Source organism: Hyperoodon ampullatus, assembly GCF_949752795.1.
Source record: "Hyperoodon ampullatus genome assembly, chromosome: 11".
NCBI classification, from domain to species: domain Eukaryota; kingdom Metazoa; phylum Chordata; class Mammalia; order Artiodactyla; family Ziphiidae; genus Hyperoodon; species Hyperoodon ampullatus.
The window spans coordinates 80,622,632-80,637,293 of NC_136924.1; the positions used below are offsets into that span (position 1 = coordinate 80,622,632).

At 38.8% G+C, this 14,662-nt stretch overlaps 2 protein-coding genes across 4 annotated transcripts in view; one reads left to right on the forward strand and one right to left on the reverse strand.

The window, feature by feature from the left end:
* Positions 1-8,658, reverse strand: part of FGFR1OP2 (FGFR1 oncogene partner 2) — a gene marked incomplete at its 3' end in the record, with an annotated part of 30,895 nt that extends 22,237 nt beyond the window's left edge. The window contains exon 1 of the mRNA XM_079716025.1: positions 8,579-8,658. The remainder of the gene's footprint in view (positions 1-8,578) is intronic.
* Positions 8,659-10,512: 1,854 nt separating this feature from the next.
* INTS13 (integrator complex subunit 13) overlaps positions 10,513-14,662 on the forward strand; it is a gene marked incomplete at its 5' end in the record, with an annotated part of 31,239 nt that continues 27,089 nt past the window's right edge. For all 3 annotated transcript variants that reach the window (XM_079714199.1, XM_079714200.1, XM_079714201.1), the window contains 2 exons: positions 10,513-10,737; positions 13,135-13,209. In XM_079714199.1, the coding sequence (XP_079570325.1) occupies positions 10,513-10,737; positions 13,135-13,209 (300 nt within the window). The remainder of the gene's footprint in view (positions 10,738-13,134; positions 13,210-14,662) is intronic.

The window sequence follows — 14,662 nt, forward strand, 5'->3', positions numbered from 1 at the left end:
AAAAAGTTTTAATAACCCAAAAGAAGGAGAAAAGGGGAAAGGAACAAAACACTGAGGGTACAAACAGAAAACAAATAAGATGGTGGATCTAAATACAAACATATTAATAACTACACTAAATATAAATGTTCTAAACACATTAGAACATGCAGTCTGATAATCTAATTCTTTAATTAGGATTTAAAACAGGACCCAATTAGATGTTGTCTACACGAAACTCACTTCAAATATGATATAGGTAGGTTAAAAGTAAAAGGATGGAAAGAGACACACTATATAAACACCAATCAAAAGAAAGCCAGTGTACTAATAATAAGTACACAAAAAGGTGCTCAACATGATTAGCCATCAGGGAACTGAAGATCAAAATAACAAGATTCTACTTCATATCTACTAGGCTGGCTATATAATAAAAAAGATAGTAAGTGTTGGCTAGGATGTAGAGAATTTGGAGCTTTCATGGACTGCTGGTTGGAATGTAAAATGGTGCAGCCACTTTGGAAACCAGACTGGCAGTTCCTCAAAAGGTTAAACACATGATCTAGCAATTCTCCTCCTAGGTACACACCAAGAAAATGAAAACATGTCCTTGCAGAAAACTGTACATGAATGTTCATAGCAACACTATTCATAATAGCTCCAAAGTAGAAATAGCCCAAATGTCCAACAACTGAAAAATGAATAAATAAAATGTGATACAGTGAATATTTCTTGACCCAAAACAAAGAGGAATGATGTACTGACATAAGCTACAAAATGGATGAAACTTGAAAAATTATGCTAAGTGAAAGAAGCCGGTCACAAAGGAGCACATATTTTGATTCCATTTACATGAAATGTCCACAGCATGCACATTCATATAGGCAGAAAGTAGATTAGTGACTTGTCCAGGGTCAAAGGGAGAGGGGGAAGATCAGGGGAATGCGTAGTGACGTAATGGGCATAGCTTTCTGGAGTGAAGAAAATATTCTAAAAGTGATTGTGGTGATGGTTGCACAACTCTGTGAATATCCAAAAAAACCATCAAGTTGTACACATTAAATGATGGAATATTATGGTATGCGAAACTGTATCTCAATAAAGGCATTATATTTAAAAAAGAGAGCTGGTGGCTATATTAATACTAGATGAGGGACTTCCCTGGTGGTGCAATGGTTAAGAATCCACCTGCCAATGCAGGGGACATGGGTTCAAGCCCTGGTCCAGGAAGATCCCACATGCTGCGGAGCAACTAAGCCCATGCGCCACAACTACTGAGCCTGTGCTCTAGAGCCCGCCAGCCACAACTACTGAGCCTGCATGCCACAACTACTGAAGCCCGCACACCTAGAGCTCGTGCTACACAACAAGAGAAGCCCGCACACCACAACGAAAAGTAGCCCCCGCTCGCTGCAGCTAGAGAAAACCCGCGCACAGCAACAAAGACCCAACGCAGCCAAAAATAAATAAATAAATAAATTTATTTATTTTTAAAAATATAGTAGATGAATTAGACTTCAGAGAAAAGAAAATTACCAGGGATAAAAGAGGGGCAATACATAGTTGATAAAAGGGCCAACTCACCAAGAACACATAAGAATCCTAAACATATATGTACCCAACTAGAAAGCTTCAAAATCAAATAAAAACTGAAAAAAATAAATAGACATATCCTCACTTACTGCTGAAATCTTCAACACTTCTTTCTCAGTAACTGATGGAACCAGTACACAGAAAATCAGCAACGATATAGAAGAAATGAACAAACTCCATCAACTAAGTAGACTGAATTGATATTTATAAAACACTATAACCAACAACAGCAGAATACACATGATTTTTAAGTACACATGGGACATTCACTAGGATAGAGTATATCCTGGATCAAAAAACAAACCTTAACAAATTTAAAAGAACTGCAGTCATACAAATTATGTTCTCTGAACATAATGGAATTAAACTAAAATAAATAACAAAGAGACAACAAGAAAATCTCTAAATATTTGGAAATTAAACAACACACATAAGTAATCCATGAGACAAAAAGAAAGTCTTTTTGGAAATTAGAAAATATTTTGATCTAAATACAAGATATCAAAATTTTGGCATGCATGTAAAGCAGGAAATTTATACACTAAATACTTATATAAGAAAACTAGAAAGATATCAAATCAATTATCTAAGCCTCAACCTTATGAAATAAGGAAAAGAAAAGCAAAATAAACACAAAGTAAACAGAAAGAAGGAAATAATACAAGAACAGAAATTAATGAAACTGAAAACAGGAAAACAACAGAAAAAAAACCAATGAAACCAAAAACTAGTTCTTTGAAAAAGCAAAAAAAGTTGATAAACCTCTAGTGTAACTGACCAAGAAAAAAAAGATAGAAGACATAAATTACCAATGTCAGGAATGAAAGAAGGGATATCACTGCAGACTCCTAATTCATTAATAGGATAAGTGAATACAATAATAAATTTCATACACATGAATTGGATGAAATGGACAAATTCTTTAAAAACCACAAACTACATAAAGTCATACAAGATGCAACTATTAGTAATAATTATTATAGCTATAACTATTAAATACCTGTAACTATTCTATAGTCCTACAACTATTAAAAACATTGTATTCGTAGTTAAAAATCTTCTGCCAAAAATCTCTAGACTCAAGTGGTTTCAATGGCAAGTTCAACCAAATGGCCAAAATAATTTTGAAAACAAAATTGGAGAAATCACACTTCCAAATTTTAAGACTTACTATAAAGCTATAGCAGTCAAGATGGCATGGTATTGGCAGAGCCAGTCAGATAAAACAGAACAGAGTCCAGAAATAAGCCCACAGAAACACGACCAACTGATTTTTGAAGAAGGTGTAAAGGCAAGTCAAAGGAGAAAGGATAGCCTTTTCAGCAAATGGTGCTGGGAGACTGGACATCTGCATGCCAACAAGTTAACCCTGAAGTAATTCTTACAATTTTCACAAAAATTAACTCCAAATGGACCATAGATCTAAATGTAAAATGAAAAATGGTAACACTTCTAGAAGAAAAAACAGGAGAAAATCTTTGTGACCTGGGGTTAAGCAAACACTTTTTAGACATGATACCAAAAGCTTGATTCAAAAAAGGAAAATTCAATAAACTGGACGTCATCAAAATTAGAAACTTCTGCTCTGGGAAACACTGTTAAGACAGTCTGAAAAGACAAGCTATAGACTAGAAGAAGATACAAATCACATATCTGACACAGGGCTTGTATTCAGAATACATAAAAACCTCTCAAAACTAACAATAAGGTAATAATCTAATTTTTTAAAATGAGCAAAAGATTTTATCACTTAACCAAAAAAATATATGGATGGCAAAAAAAGCACATGAAAAGATATTCAACATCATTAGCCATTAAAGAAAAGCAATTAAATCCATGATGAGCTCCACTACACCCCTTTTAAAATGGATAAAATAGAAAGCACTGACATACCAAGTGCTGGCACGGAACTCTCACACAATGCTGGTGAGAATGCAAAATAACATGGTTATTTTGGAAAATGGTTTAGCAGTTTCTGAAAAGTTAAATGTATTCTACCATATGACCCAGGAATACCAATTCTGGGTATTTACTGTAGAGAAATGAGTGGATAAACAAACTGCAGTACATACCATCCATACAATGAAATACTACTCAGCAATAATATGGAATGAAGCACTGATACAGGCAACAACATAGGTGAATCTCAAAAATATTATGTTGACTGAGTGAAAGAAGACAATCTCAAAAGGTTACATACTGCTTCCATTTACCTGGCACTGCCCAAAGGACAAAACCACAGCGGTAGATAAGAGGGTACATAAGAGATCAGTGGTTGTCAGGAGCTGGGAGTGGGAGTGGGCACGGGGTCGGGGGGAGAAGGGTATGGCACATGAGAGTATTCTGAAATAATGGATAGTTCTGTATCCTGATTGCGGTGGAATCTGTACACATGTTAAAATGAATAGAACTATATTGCAAAAAAGGGCATAATACGTTAATTTTAAAACTTAAAAAAAATCATTATCTGTCCCCAAGGTTTTACCTTTGTCTTTAATTCATCTGCTGTTTATTTGCATGCGTGATATAAGGAAGATATCTAATTATATTTTCCTTTTCTCATGTGGACAACTAGTTGCACCAGTTCCCATTTATTGGATAGTATGTTCTTCCCCCACTGAACTGTAATGCCACACCTGCTGTATGTTTTTTCAGTAAATGTATGGGTATGTTTCTGAGCTCTCTATTCTACCTCTGGATCTGTTATCTACCTTTACATCAATACGCTGCCTCAACTGTTACAGTTGTAAAGTAACTCTTGCTATCTGATATGGCAAGTCATCTTTTCCTTCTTCAAAAGTGTGTTAGCCTTTTCTCCAACCTAATTCAATCTAAATGGACCTCTAGAGCACTCCAGAGTAAGATCAAACCGCTAGGTAATCATTTTAATTAATTCCAACTGTTGGTAGCTTTCTGAGCCTGAGTAATACAACCTTATACTGAATCTTGCTCATTGGGATAACTGTTATTTCCATTTTATCAATGAGGAAACAGACTCAGGATTTCAAAGGTAAGGAGCTGACTGACAGCACCACGTAGCAAGGAAGGAACCAAACTAGTACCAGAAATAGAACTTCTGACCCCAGTCTAGTGGATATTCATGAGCCAAGATGGCTCTCCAGGGCCCTGTTTGCTTTTACGTATATAAAGACTATCCTGGTCTCCTGGGTGGAAAAACAAAGCAAATTCCTTGATCCTACTCCACCAATGAGACTTCCAAAGTATTATATAAATTGCATTTCAAACCAGCAATAGAAAATAAATGGAAGTGTAAATGAAGATGAAAAAATAACAAATATTTAATATTTTTCTGCATAACCAATAAAAGCTTAGTACCTATTTTAACCAGCCATCACAGTTAATTATAAGACTGTTAAAAACAAGAAAACAGGCCCCCAAATGCCATGTCACTTATGCTAAGCCCCAAACATCACCAAACCAAGACTTAACTTACAGTTTTGGCCTCTTCCAGAAATGGAACCTTAAATGTGTCAATCAGGAATCACTGTGAGGTAATTTGTCTGACAGGTCCCTGCCGTCCCCTAAAGGAAAGTGACCTTGTTCCAACCAATCTGCTTTTTGTTAGTATAACTTCCTTGTCCCTTCTCCTATAAAAGTCTTTCATTTTGTACAGCTCCTTGGAACTCCCTTCTGCTAGATGGGATGCAGCCTGATTCATGAGTCGTTGAACAAAGCCAATAAGATTTTTAAAGTTTACTCAGTTGAATTTTGTTTTTTAAGGTGACCAATTAGGCTTTCTGAAACTAGAATTAACATCCACTTTAAAAAACATTCTCTAGGGCTTCCCTGGGGGCGCAGTGGTTGAGAGTGCGCCTGCCGATGCTGGGGACACGGGTTCGTGCCCCAGTCTGGGAAGATCCCACATGCCGCGGAGCGGCTGGGCCCGTGAGCCATGGCCGCTGAGCCTGCGCATCCGGAGCCTGTGCTCCGCAACGGGAGAGGCCACAACAGTGAGAGGCCCCCATACCGCAAAAAAAAAAAAAAAAAAAAAAGGAGATAAAAAACATTCTCCAGATTGCATAATGAAATACTACTATCAAAACGAACTACATTTGAAATTTCTTTTGTAACTATAAAAACATACCTGTTCAGGGAAAGGAATTATAAATAGCAGGTAATTAAAGGCATACCTTTATTAGCATTTCAGAAAAACAGTGACACAAAGTTTCTATGACTCTGCATGTTCATTTCCTGTATGTAAAACCACAGAAAAGTTTAAAATATTTTATAATATGCATTTACTTTGCCACCTTTTTTGAAAACCATTGTGCTTTTCCCCCACACTGTTTGGCTGGTAACTGGAGTGGGAGGAAGATTGTTTTCCACATTCTCTAACAAGTTTTAAATTTTAAAAGACTCCAGTTTAAAAAAAAAGATATTCTCAATTTATCTATTTTTAGAGAGCATGTCTTAACTAGTCACACTTAACTAGTGTACTTACTTACATTATCTTCTATAGGTAGGTTCCTATTATAGGTAAAGTTTTTTAAAGCAGTTCCCCGCCCTCCACATTAGCCACATTCTCACCCACTTTACCACCCAAAGACATTCACAGTCAGACTCCTGGCAGAGGGCTCAGAACACTGTGCTGCTGATAAAAGAGAAACCACCCACCCGAGACAGAAACTGCCAGCTGTTAGTTTTAGATTTTGGTTAAGAAAAATTTAAAGAAATTCAAACCACTCTTCTTTCTCCTTTATCCACAAATCCATTACCCTATAGCTGGAACTACACAGAAATACTGTGACCGCTGACATACCACAGAAGTGTCTATCAATGTCAACAATCTAGTTTAAAATTTTTTATTGTTCAGGCAGGTGCCTCTAAAGTTAATTAGTAGATAATATTAACTGACACATATGGAAATTTTAAAGTCCTAGTTTAAAAAGTCCTAGTTATGGCTTTCTTAGAAACTTATAAAGAGATCAAGAAAGAAAACATGTAAATTATAAATTACATTTTTTTTTTTTTTTGCGGTACGCGGGCCTCTCACTGTTGTGGCTTCTCCCGTGCCGGAGCACAGGCTCTGGACGCGCAGGCTCAGCGACCATGGCTCACGGGCCCAGCCGCTCCGCGGCATGTGGTATTTTCCCGGACTGGAGCACGAACCCGTGTCCCCTGCATCAGCAGGCGCACTCTCAACCACTGCGCCACCAGGGAAGCCCAAATTACATACTTTCTAAAAGCATCTTATACAGACATAGCACTGTATCTGAAAGCACAAAAAATTTTCACTGTCCTTGAAAATGATGTAATGAACACATGTTTGGAGTTTTATGAAGCTGCTTTATGAAGAAAATGAATTTTTAAAGTCAGAAGAAACAATTTGAAAGTAAGGACACAGGAGAATTTTTTTTTTAATTATACGTTACCTTGGAATTGTGGCTAAATATAAGTTGCATACACCTGTATGTTCAAACAGGTATGACAATTCAAGAAGGACCTAACTTAATCTAAACCAGTTATTTCTAACCTATGGGCAAGGAATCATTGGAAGGGCTGCATGGATGTACATATACCAAGCATGGTCTGTAGTCTAAATCTTTCTCTCACATATATAGTCCACTATTTTTAATAGAGACTAGTAATAATAAAATACAAAAGCATTTAAAAGCATAATAGTCTTTTTGCCACTATGCACAATCTCAACTAACAGATACTAAAAGTACAATTACTTGTGTATTGGTGGTACAGGGTTCCTCATATTCAAAACAGGTCAGGGTTCTTAAAGCTAACATACAAGGTTCCTCTGGCTCTAAAATTCTACACTTTTAAGGATGCTAAGGACTCCTACTCCTATGGTGAATCTTCAGAACTATAACACCTGCTATGTGCCAAGCATTGGTCTAACTTTTGTTACAAAGATGAATAAGACGTGATCCCAGGCTCAAGCTCAAATTAGCGCAAGAGACAGATACTTGAACAGATAATGTTATACAACCTAACAAATACTGCACAAGTACCTTCTCAAGTGCTTTGGGAACACCGTGGTACTATCAATATCATCTGTGGGAGCCTGAGAAGACAATGGTCTATGAATTGGATCTTGAAAGTTGGTTTTTTTAAAAAAAAGGGAAGAGTAAGCATTCAAGACAGATGGTACAGCACATACAAAGGCACTGAGTTGTGAAAGTGCTTGCATGTTTGGAGAAATATCCAGCAGTCTGGCATGACTGGGTATTGAAGTATTTGGAGGAGAGACAAAATAAGACGAAAAAGGTAGAATGGATTGCAACAGACAGTATAAGGTCCTAAGTGGTATGCTTAACAATTAGGACTTAATTCTATCAGCAATACGGTTATTCAAAAAGCTTAAAGAAAGTATTGATATGAACAGATTTGTATTTCAGAATGGTAACTCTAGGGAAGGATGATGGTGGGGAAATCATCTGGTGAAAGAAAAAGAAATAGCATCGTGCAGTGCAAGTGGAAATACCCAGTCAAGGATGAGCCTAGTTTGGACAGCAGGATGGACACAGGTACCATTATCTGAGATGGGATACATAAAAAAGGCAGGAAGAAAACCAAGAAAAGAGTAGGATTCTTCAGAGGGCAGTTTCCAGACAGTATGGTTATCCATGAAGAGTACCAGGAAAAGAGTAATATTTCTTGGAGGGCAGTTTCAAGAAAGAGGGAATGGTCCTCCATGTCATATGCAAAGAGGTACACTGAAAACTGAAAAGGACCCCTTTTGCATCCCTGCCGACCACCCCCCAACCCCGCCCCACAAACGGTGAGCTCCCAGGTGGGTTAGGCAGGAAGAAAACAGAGAAGGAAGGTGTGTCCACAGGGTTAGGGCCAAGGCTTTTCATCGAACTTTCCGCACCTCAGTTCCGGAAAGAGGTGCTCAGAGCTGAACAAGGACAGGAAGTACCGCGCCCAGGAACTGGCAGCCGGTAGTTCAAGAGGTGGTGCAAAGCACCATCGGGGAAGGAAGCTTCCGACTCCCTATGCCCACTCTGGTCCCTGGGCTGATTCCACTTACTCTGGTCTCAATCCCTCGCAGCCGTCAGCTGCGGCGGTTAGGACTCAAAGCCTCGGCCAACGGGAACCTATGCACCCAGGGGAAGAGACTCCTCTTGCCTGTTCAGCTTCTTCAGCGAGCAGACGCAGAACCAAGCAGAGGCAGTGCAGGGGCGGCCGGGGTTAATCAGAGGGGCTCAGCCCCATCACTGGCCAAGGGAAAACCCCCGTTCACCGCCTCCGACCAGCGCTCTCAGAGCGCTTCAACCTCGCGAGATTTCCTTCCTCGCGTAACCGTGGGGGCAGAGCCCAGCGATTTTTTTGAGGCCTCTAGCTGACATGCGCGAGAGGTAGGGGCGGGCCTCCCCACTAATCCACCCTCAAACTTTCTCTCGGCCTCTCGCAAAGTCTCGCGAATTTTGCTAGGGGAAACGGGCCTGGGTGGAGAGACGGAGAAGGGGAGATCTGGTGGGCGGGCCTTGCACTTAGGGGACCGTAGCACCGTTAGCCGGTGCTGTGGTTGGTACTTCGCTCTTGGGGAGGCTCTCAGGTCGCTCGGATCAATTTTCCCAATGGGTGACTGGAAAATTAGGGGGTAGAAAATCTTAAGGGTCGGAGGCATTTTTTTCTTGGCTCCGCCCTCTTCCTGTTAGAGACCTGGGCGTCTGGCCCGCAGAGGGGGAAGGGCAGCTTGGCGGGGCTGCCGAAGAGTGCTTTGCGCACGCGCCAGTTCGAGTGTGTGAGTGTTTGTGTTCACGCGCAGGCGCGCGCGCTCCTGCGTTTAGGAAGCCTGGGAAGGACCGGTGTGTTAGGAGATGAGCGGGGAAAGCATAGTCCCCTGCCTTTGGTACCAGACACTCCTGACTGTGCGCTGACCCTCCCCACCCAGCCAGCAGCCTTTTCCAGAGAGGCTGTGGTGCATAGCCTCTGTTCGTTTTCACTGCAGGACCAGGCACGAAAGTAAGCGAACCTCGATCCTGAGGTCTTCCTTATCCACTCACCTTGTACTCCACCCCCTCCCCCCCAGTTTCCAGCAGAGTGTGTCTAGGTTTCTCAAAGAAGAGTTTTGCATGAAGGGGAAATGCATTGGAAAGCAGGAGAAGAAAATAGCTGGATTGTAAAAAGTCGGTTCGTTTTAATGAACACTTCTGCTGTGTTTACCCTGTGCTTTTCGAATATGGTTTGTCTATTCAGTATAAGTTTTTATTAGCGAAGCAAGGGAGTTCTTATAAGAAAAAGTTTCAAAAGTTCCTCCTTCCCACCATGTGATGGTAGCACCTAAGTTTTTCTGTTCTACATGATGAATTACCGTGGTGTTTCAGAAGCTAAGGTGGAGAGTGTGAATTTGAGGTCCTTATCCTAATGCGAAGACCAAATATGCAGTTATCTTAGGAAATGTTTGTTATGTTTTGAGCTTACCTTTTGTTGTCACTCTTTCCAGTTCATTCTTTCTCCCCAATCCCCACCCTTTTTCAGAAGTCTTGAGATTTTTTTGGAGGGAAGCCCCCAAATGCTGACTTTTATATTACTTTAGGGGTTTATATTTGATTGATGTCAATTAGCAAGGATCATCAAAAGTGTGTTTGAAGAGTGTTTGTCGTTTATTTTGTTTGGTATTATGTAAGGGAAACAAATACGATTATTTGTAAAAATGTTTTCTTCTGGTAAATTTAAGTTCATTCCAAAAGCAAAAAATATCTGCATGTATTGTAATCTGCCTGTGTCTGGTAGAATGACAGGTGAATATGGTGTAGCTCATCCCTTGAATTGTTACTTTCTGGTCATGACCTCATTAAATCTTGTCCTTTGTTCGGTAAATTTCTTTGACTGCTGATTATTCATGTTCCCTATCAAATCTTGAGGAAAAGATGCATTCGTTAGAAATAATTTAAGATATTAAATGTTATATATAAGATGTTTGGCTAATATATTTTATCCCTTACAGGTTAAAACAAAATGAAGATTTTTTCTGAATCTCATAAAACAGTATTTGTTGTGGATCACTGCCCTTACATGGCAGAATCATGCAGACAGCATGTCGAGTTTGATATGCTGGTGAAGAATAGGACCCAAGGAATCATCCCTTTGGCCCCTATATCTAAATCATTGTGGACTTGCTCAGTAGAATCTTCCATGGAATATTGTAGAATAATGTATGATATATTTCCTTTCAAAAAGCTGGTGAGTGTGAAGTACAAGTAAAATCATGATTTGGGGCATGTACTTGACTGCTTTTTACACTTTTTAAGTATGACTTTGCTTTAGATTTGACTTACAACTGTTTATTTACTACTTTAAAAGTGTAGTATATAGAACTCCCCTTTGGGGTTAATATATGTATTTAATTGGGGCCAACAACAATAATAACAGCTAACGATTATGGAGCACTTACGTGTGCTTCATATTAACTCCTTTAACTCTTACAGCAGTCCTATGAGGTAGCTACTGTAATTACTGGGACAGTATTCAAAGTGTATAAAACCAGAATGGAACAGACACCACTGAGAACTGTTGCCAGCCTAAGCAGAAGGGATGTTGGCTGAAAGCACTTTGTCAGAATGTGTTGGTATGTTCCATCTGAATATCAGCCTTGTTTATTACTGCCTTGTTGGAGAGGCAGAAACTGAGGTAGAGAGAAGCAGTTTGCCCTGAGTCATGTAGCTAGTTAGAGGAAGAACCAGAATTTGAACCTGGCTGCTTGCAGTTTTAGTGAAAGTGTCCTAAATTGCTGCAGGATTTGGCCATATTGTAAAGAATGCTCTTAAGAATGCTAAGAGGAAATTGTTTTTATCAGTAAGAAGAGAAATTGAAGATAGATAGAAACTCCAAGTGTGAAAATTATCTTCAGTTTTCAGAATCCCAACTGTTTTATTTTGGGAAAGTCATTTGGTTAAGCCACAAGTGGATGCTTTGCTTTCTGTCTCATTTGGAGCAGCATAGGCTGGGACCTAGCCTGTTCATAGACCGGCACAGGCACAGCAGTAACAGTAAGGTTGAACACAGAGAGGCTAATATATATTATACATTCAGATATGTTCCAAATTAAAATATAAATTGTTTTAGTCCCTCTGTAAATTGTGTATCATGTAAGGTAAAAAAGGATACATGAGAGGAAGCATAATGTAGTGATTTAGCACACAGGTTTTGGTTCAAGTCCTGGCATCATTAAGCTGCCGGCAGTGTGACCTTGATCATTTTGCTTCATCTTTCCAAGCCTCAGTTTCCTCCCATGTAAGCATAACACCTCCTTCCTATGATTGTTATAAGATTTCAATGAGGTAATGTGAGTAAAGTGGCCAGTAAAATATGTTCCTGTCAGGTAAGTCTTAGGAGAAAAGGCTGCTTATCAAACTTACTGGGGAAGCAAAATGAGTATTACATGGATAATAGGAAAAAAGATCATGAATTAGATCATATAGTCCAGGGGAAAGAAGTAATCTCACCCTCCTCCCAAAAGGGAACATAGCCATCATTTGATATATTTTCTAATGTATACTTACTGTTATCATCTTACCTGATATATATTTTGTTTGCATTTTACTTAAAAAAACTTTTTAAGGAAATTTGACAGATACAGTGGAAGAATTAGGATGCTTTTTTTAAATTTATTTATTTATTTATTTATTTTTGGCTGCGTTGGGTCTTTGCTGCGCACGGGCTTTCTCTAGTTGTGGCAAGCAGGGGCTACTCTTTGTTACCGTGTGCGAGCTTCTCATTGCGGTGGCTTCTCTTGTTGTGAAGCATGGACTCTAGGCACGCAGGCTTCAGTAGTTGTGGCACAAAGGCTCAGTAGTTGTGGCACACGGGCTCAGTTGCTCCACAGCATGTGGGGTCTTCCCGGACCAGAGATCGAACCCTTGTCTCCTGCACTGGCAGGCGGATTCTTAACCACTGCACCATCAGGGAAGTCCCTTTACTTTAAAATTTAGAATAAAGTGCAAATCCATTCTTTTAGCTTTCAGTGCTCTAGGTTATATGGCCACTGCTTGTTTTTCTGACCTTATCTCCTACCTCTTTGCCCACTCTGACCTTCACCCTTTTGAGGGTGTGCACCTAGAGGTCTTTGCATTTGCTGTTTGCTGTACCTGGAATTCTCTACCTCCAGCTCTTTCCCTGGCTGGTTTCTTTTGGTCATTTTGGATTTCCCTCAGTTGCCACTTCTGTAGAGAGCCCTTCTCTGATCACCCAACCTAAAGAAGCTAAACAACTTTTTCATAGCATTTATCACTCTCTGAAATTATGTTCATTTATTTTTGTTTGTATTCTCCCTGCACTGTCTTACCACACCCCGGAACCCCGGCTTTCCCCACATTGTGAGCAACAGAACTGTTGTATTCATCACTGTATTCCCATATCCCTAGTGCTGAGAATAGCACCTGGCCTGTACTAGGCATTCGGTAACTATAAAATGAGTGAATGAATCAATCAGCAAACCAGAACTAGAGACTACACTCTCTATTTATGTTTATGTTCTATATAATATATTAAAAGGTATTTATAATAAAATAAATGTTTTAAATATGATGTGATTGAGAAGACTTGGAGTTGAATACTAATTATTTCTTTGAACTCTATTAGGTGAATTTCATTGTGAGTGACTCTGGAGCACATGTTTTAAATTCTTGGACTCAAGAAGACCAAAATTTGCAGGAGGTATGCTTAGATTTTGAGCTGTGGCCATTTTTGAAAATTATCTGGACCTGGTAATACTTCCTTAAAATATAATTAATTTTTAAAATAGGTATAGTATTTGCACATAGTTTTAAAACACCAACTAATATTAAAAGAAAAACAGCTGTCTGTCTTCCAGTCTCTCCCCACTTTCTAGAAGCAAGCTTTCAACTCTTTAGCTCATCTAGTATTTACTTCATATTTCTAAATAACATGTTTTTACTGCTGTTTACAGAGTTCTCAATTTAAACCTCATTTATCATTATTGTCCATGAGGATTTACCTTTTATACTTCCTCTCACCCATGCCACTCTCACTGCCTTCTTCCCTTCCCTGATTTTCTCAATATTATATCAGAAGTTTTGGTTAATTCAAAATTTCATGTTTACATTGTAGTGTCTACATAAAGTGTTATCCACTGCTAAGCCAAGTAGTTTATGTGATTATTTCCTTTGTTTTGTGTTTTATTAAGGTTTTATTGCGATATAGTTGACATACAGCACTGTATAAGTTTAAGTTCTACAGCACAATGATTTGACTTCTGTGTTATTTCCTTTGTTGTACAACTTTTTGGTGTTCCTGGAATTTATCATTTCCTTTTTTTCCCCTTTAATATGCTTAGTTTTCTGAGAATCTATTGCTGCTTTTCCTCATGTCTCTGTATAACTTCTCAATATACTTATCATTAATGTATTAGAATTTTAGTAGTTTGATTTTTTTTTCCCCCTTGGAAAACTTCTTGGAACGCAGTCTTGGGTTGCACTTTGAACGGGTTGCTTTCTAGGCCTAGTGCAGTGCTGTCATCCTCCTTGCTTTGTGTGTGTGTGTGTGTGTGTGTGTGTGTGTGTGTGTGTGTGTGTGTGTGTGTGTAATCTCTTGTTTTGGTAAAATATAACCTCCAGAATTCTTGTAACTTACCTTACAGTTTGATACTTGACGTATAAAAATTTCAGATTGGAAATAATTTTCTCCTCAAAATCCTGAGGGCCTTACCCCACTGTTTTATAACTCCCAGTGTTATTGTGAAGTCCAGTATCATTTTTCTTCATAATTTCTCTCTGAAACCTTTTAGAATCTTTTCTTTCCCCCTTTATGTTCTGAAATTTCTCAATGATTGGCCTTGATGTTGGTCTTTTCTCATTCATTGTGCTAGGCTTTATATTCTTCAGGAAATTTTCCCGTGTTGTTTCTTTGATAATGTTCTTGTCTTTGTGTTCTGTGTTTTTCTGGAATTCCTATGAATGGGATGTTGGACCTCCTGGATTAAATTCCTTATTCTTTTTCTCACTGATCCTCCCATTGTTGTTCTTTCTGGGCCTTTTACCTATTTCCTTTTAATCCTTATATGGAACTTTTTATTTGATTTTATTTTTAATTTCCAAGCACTTTTACTTACGCTCTAATTTTGTCCATTTTTGTCATATCCTTCTCTTGT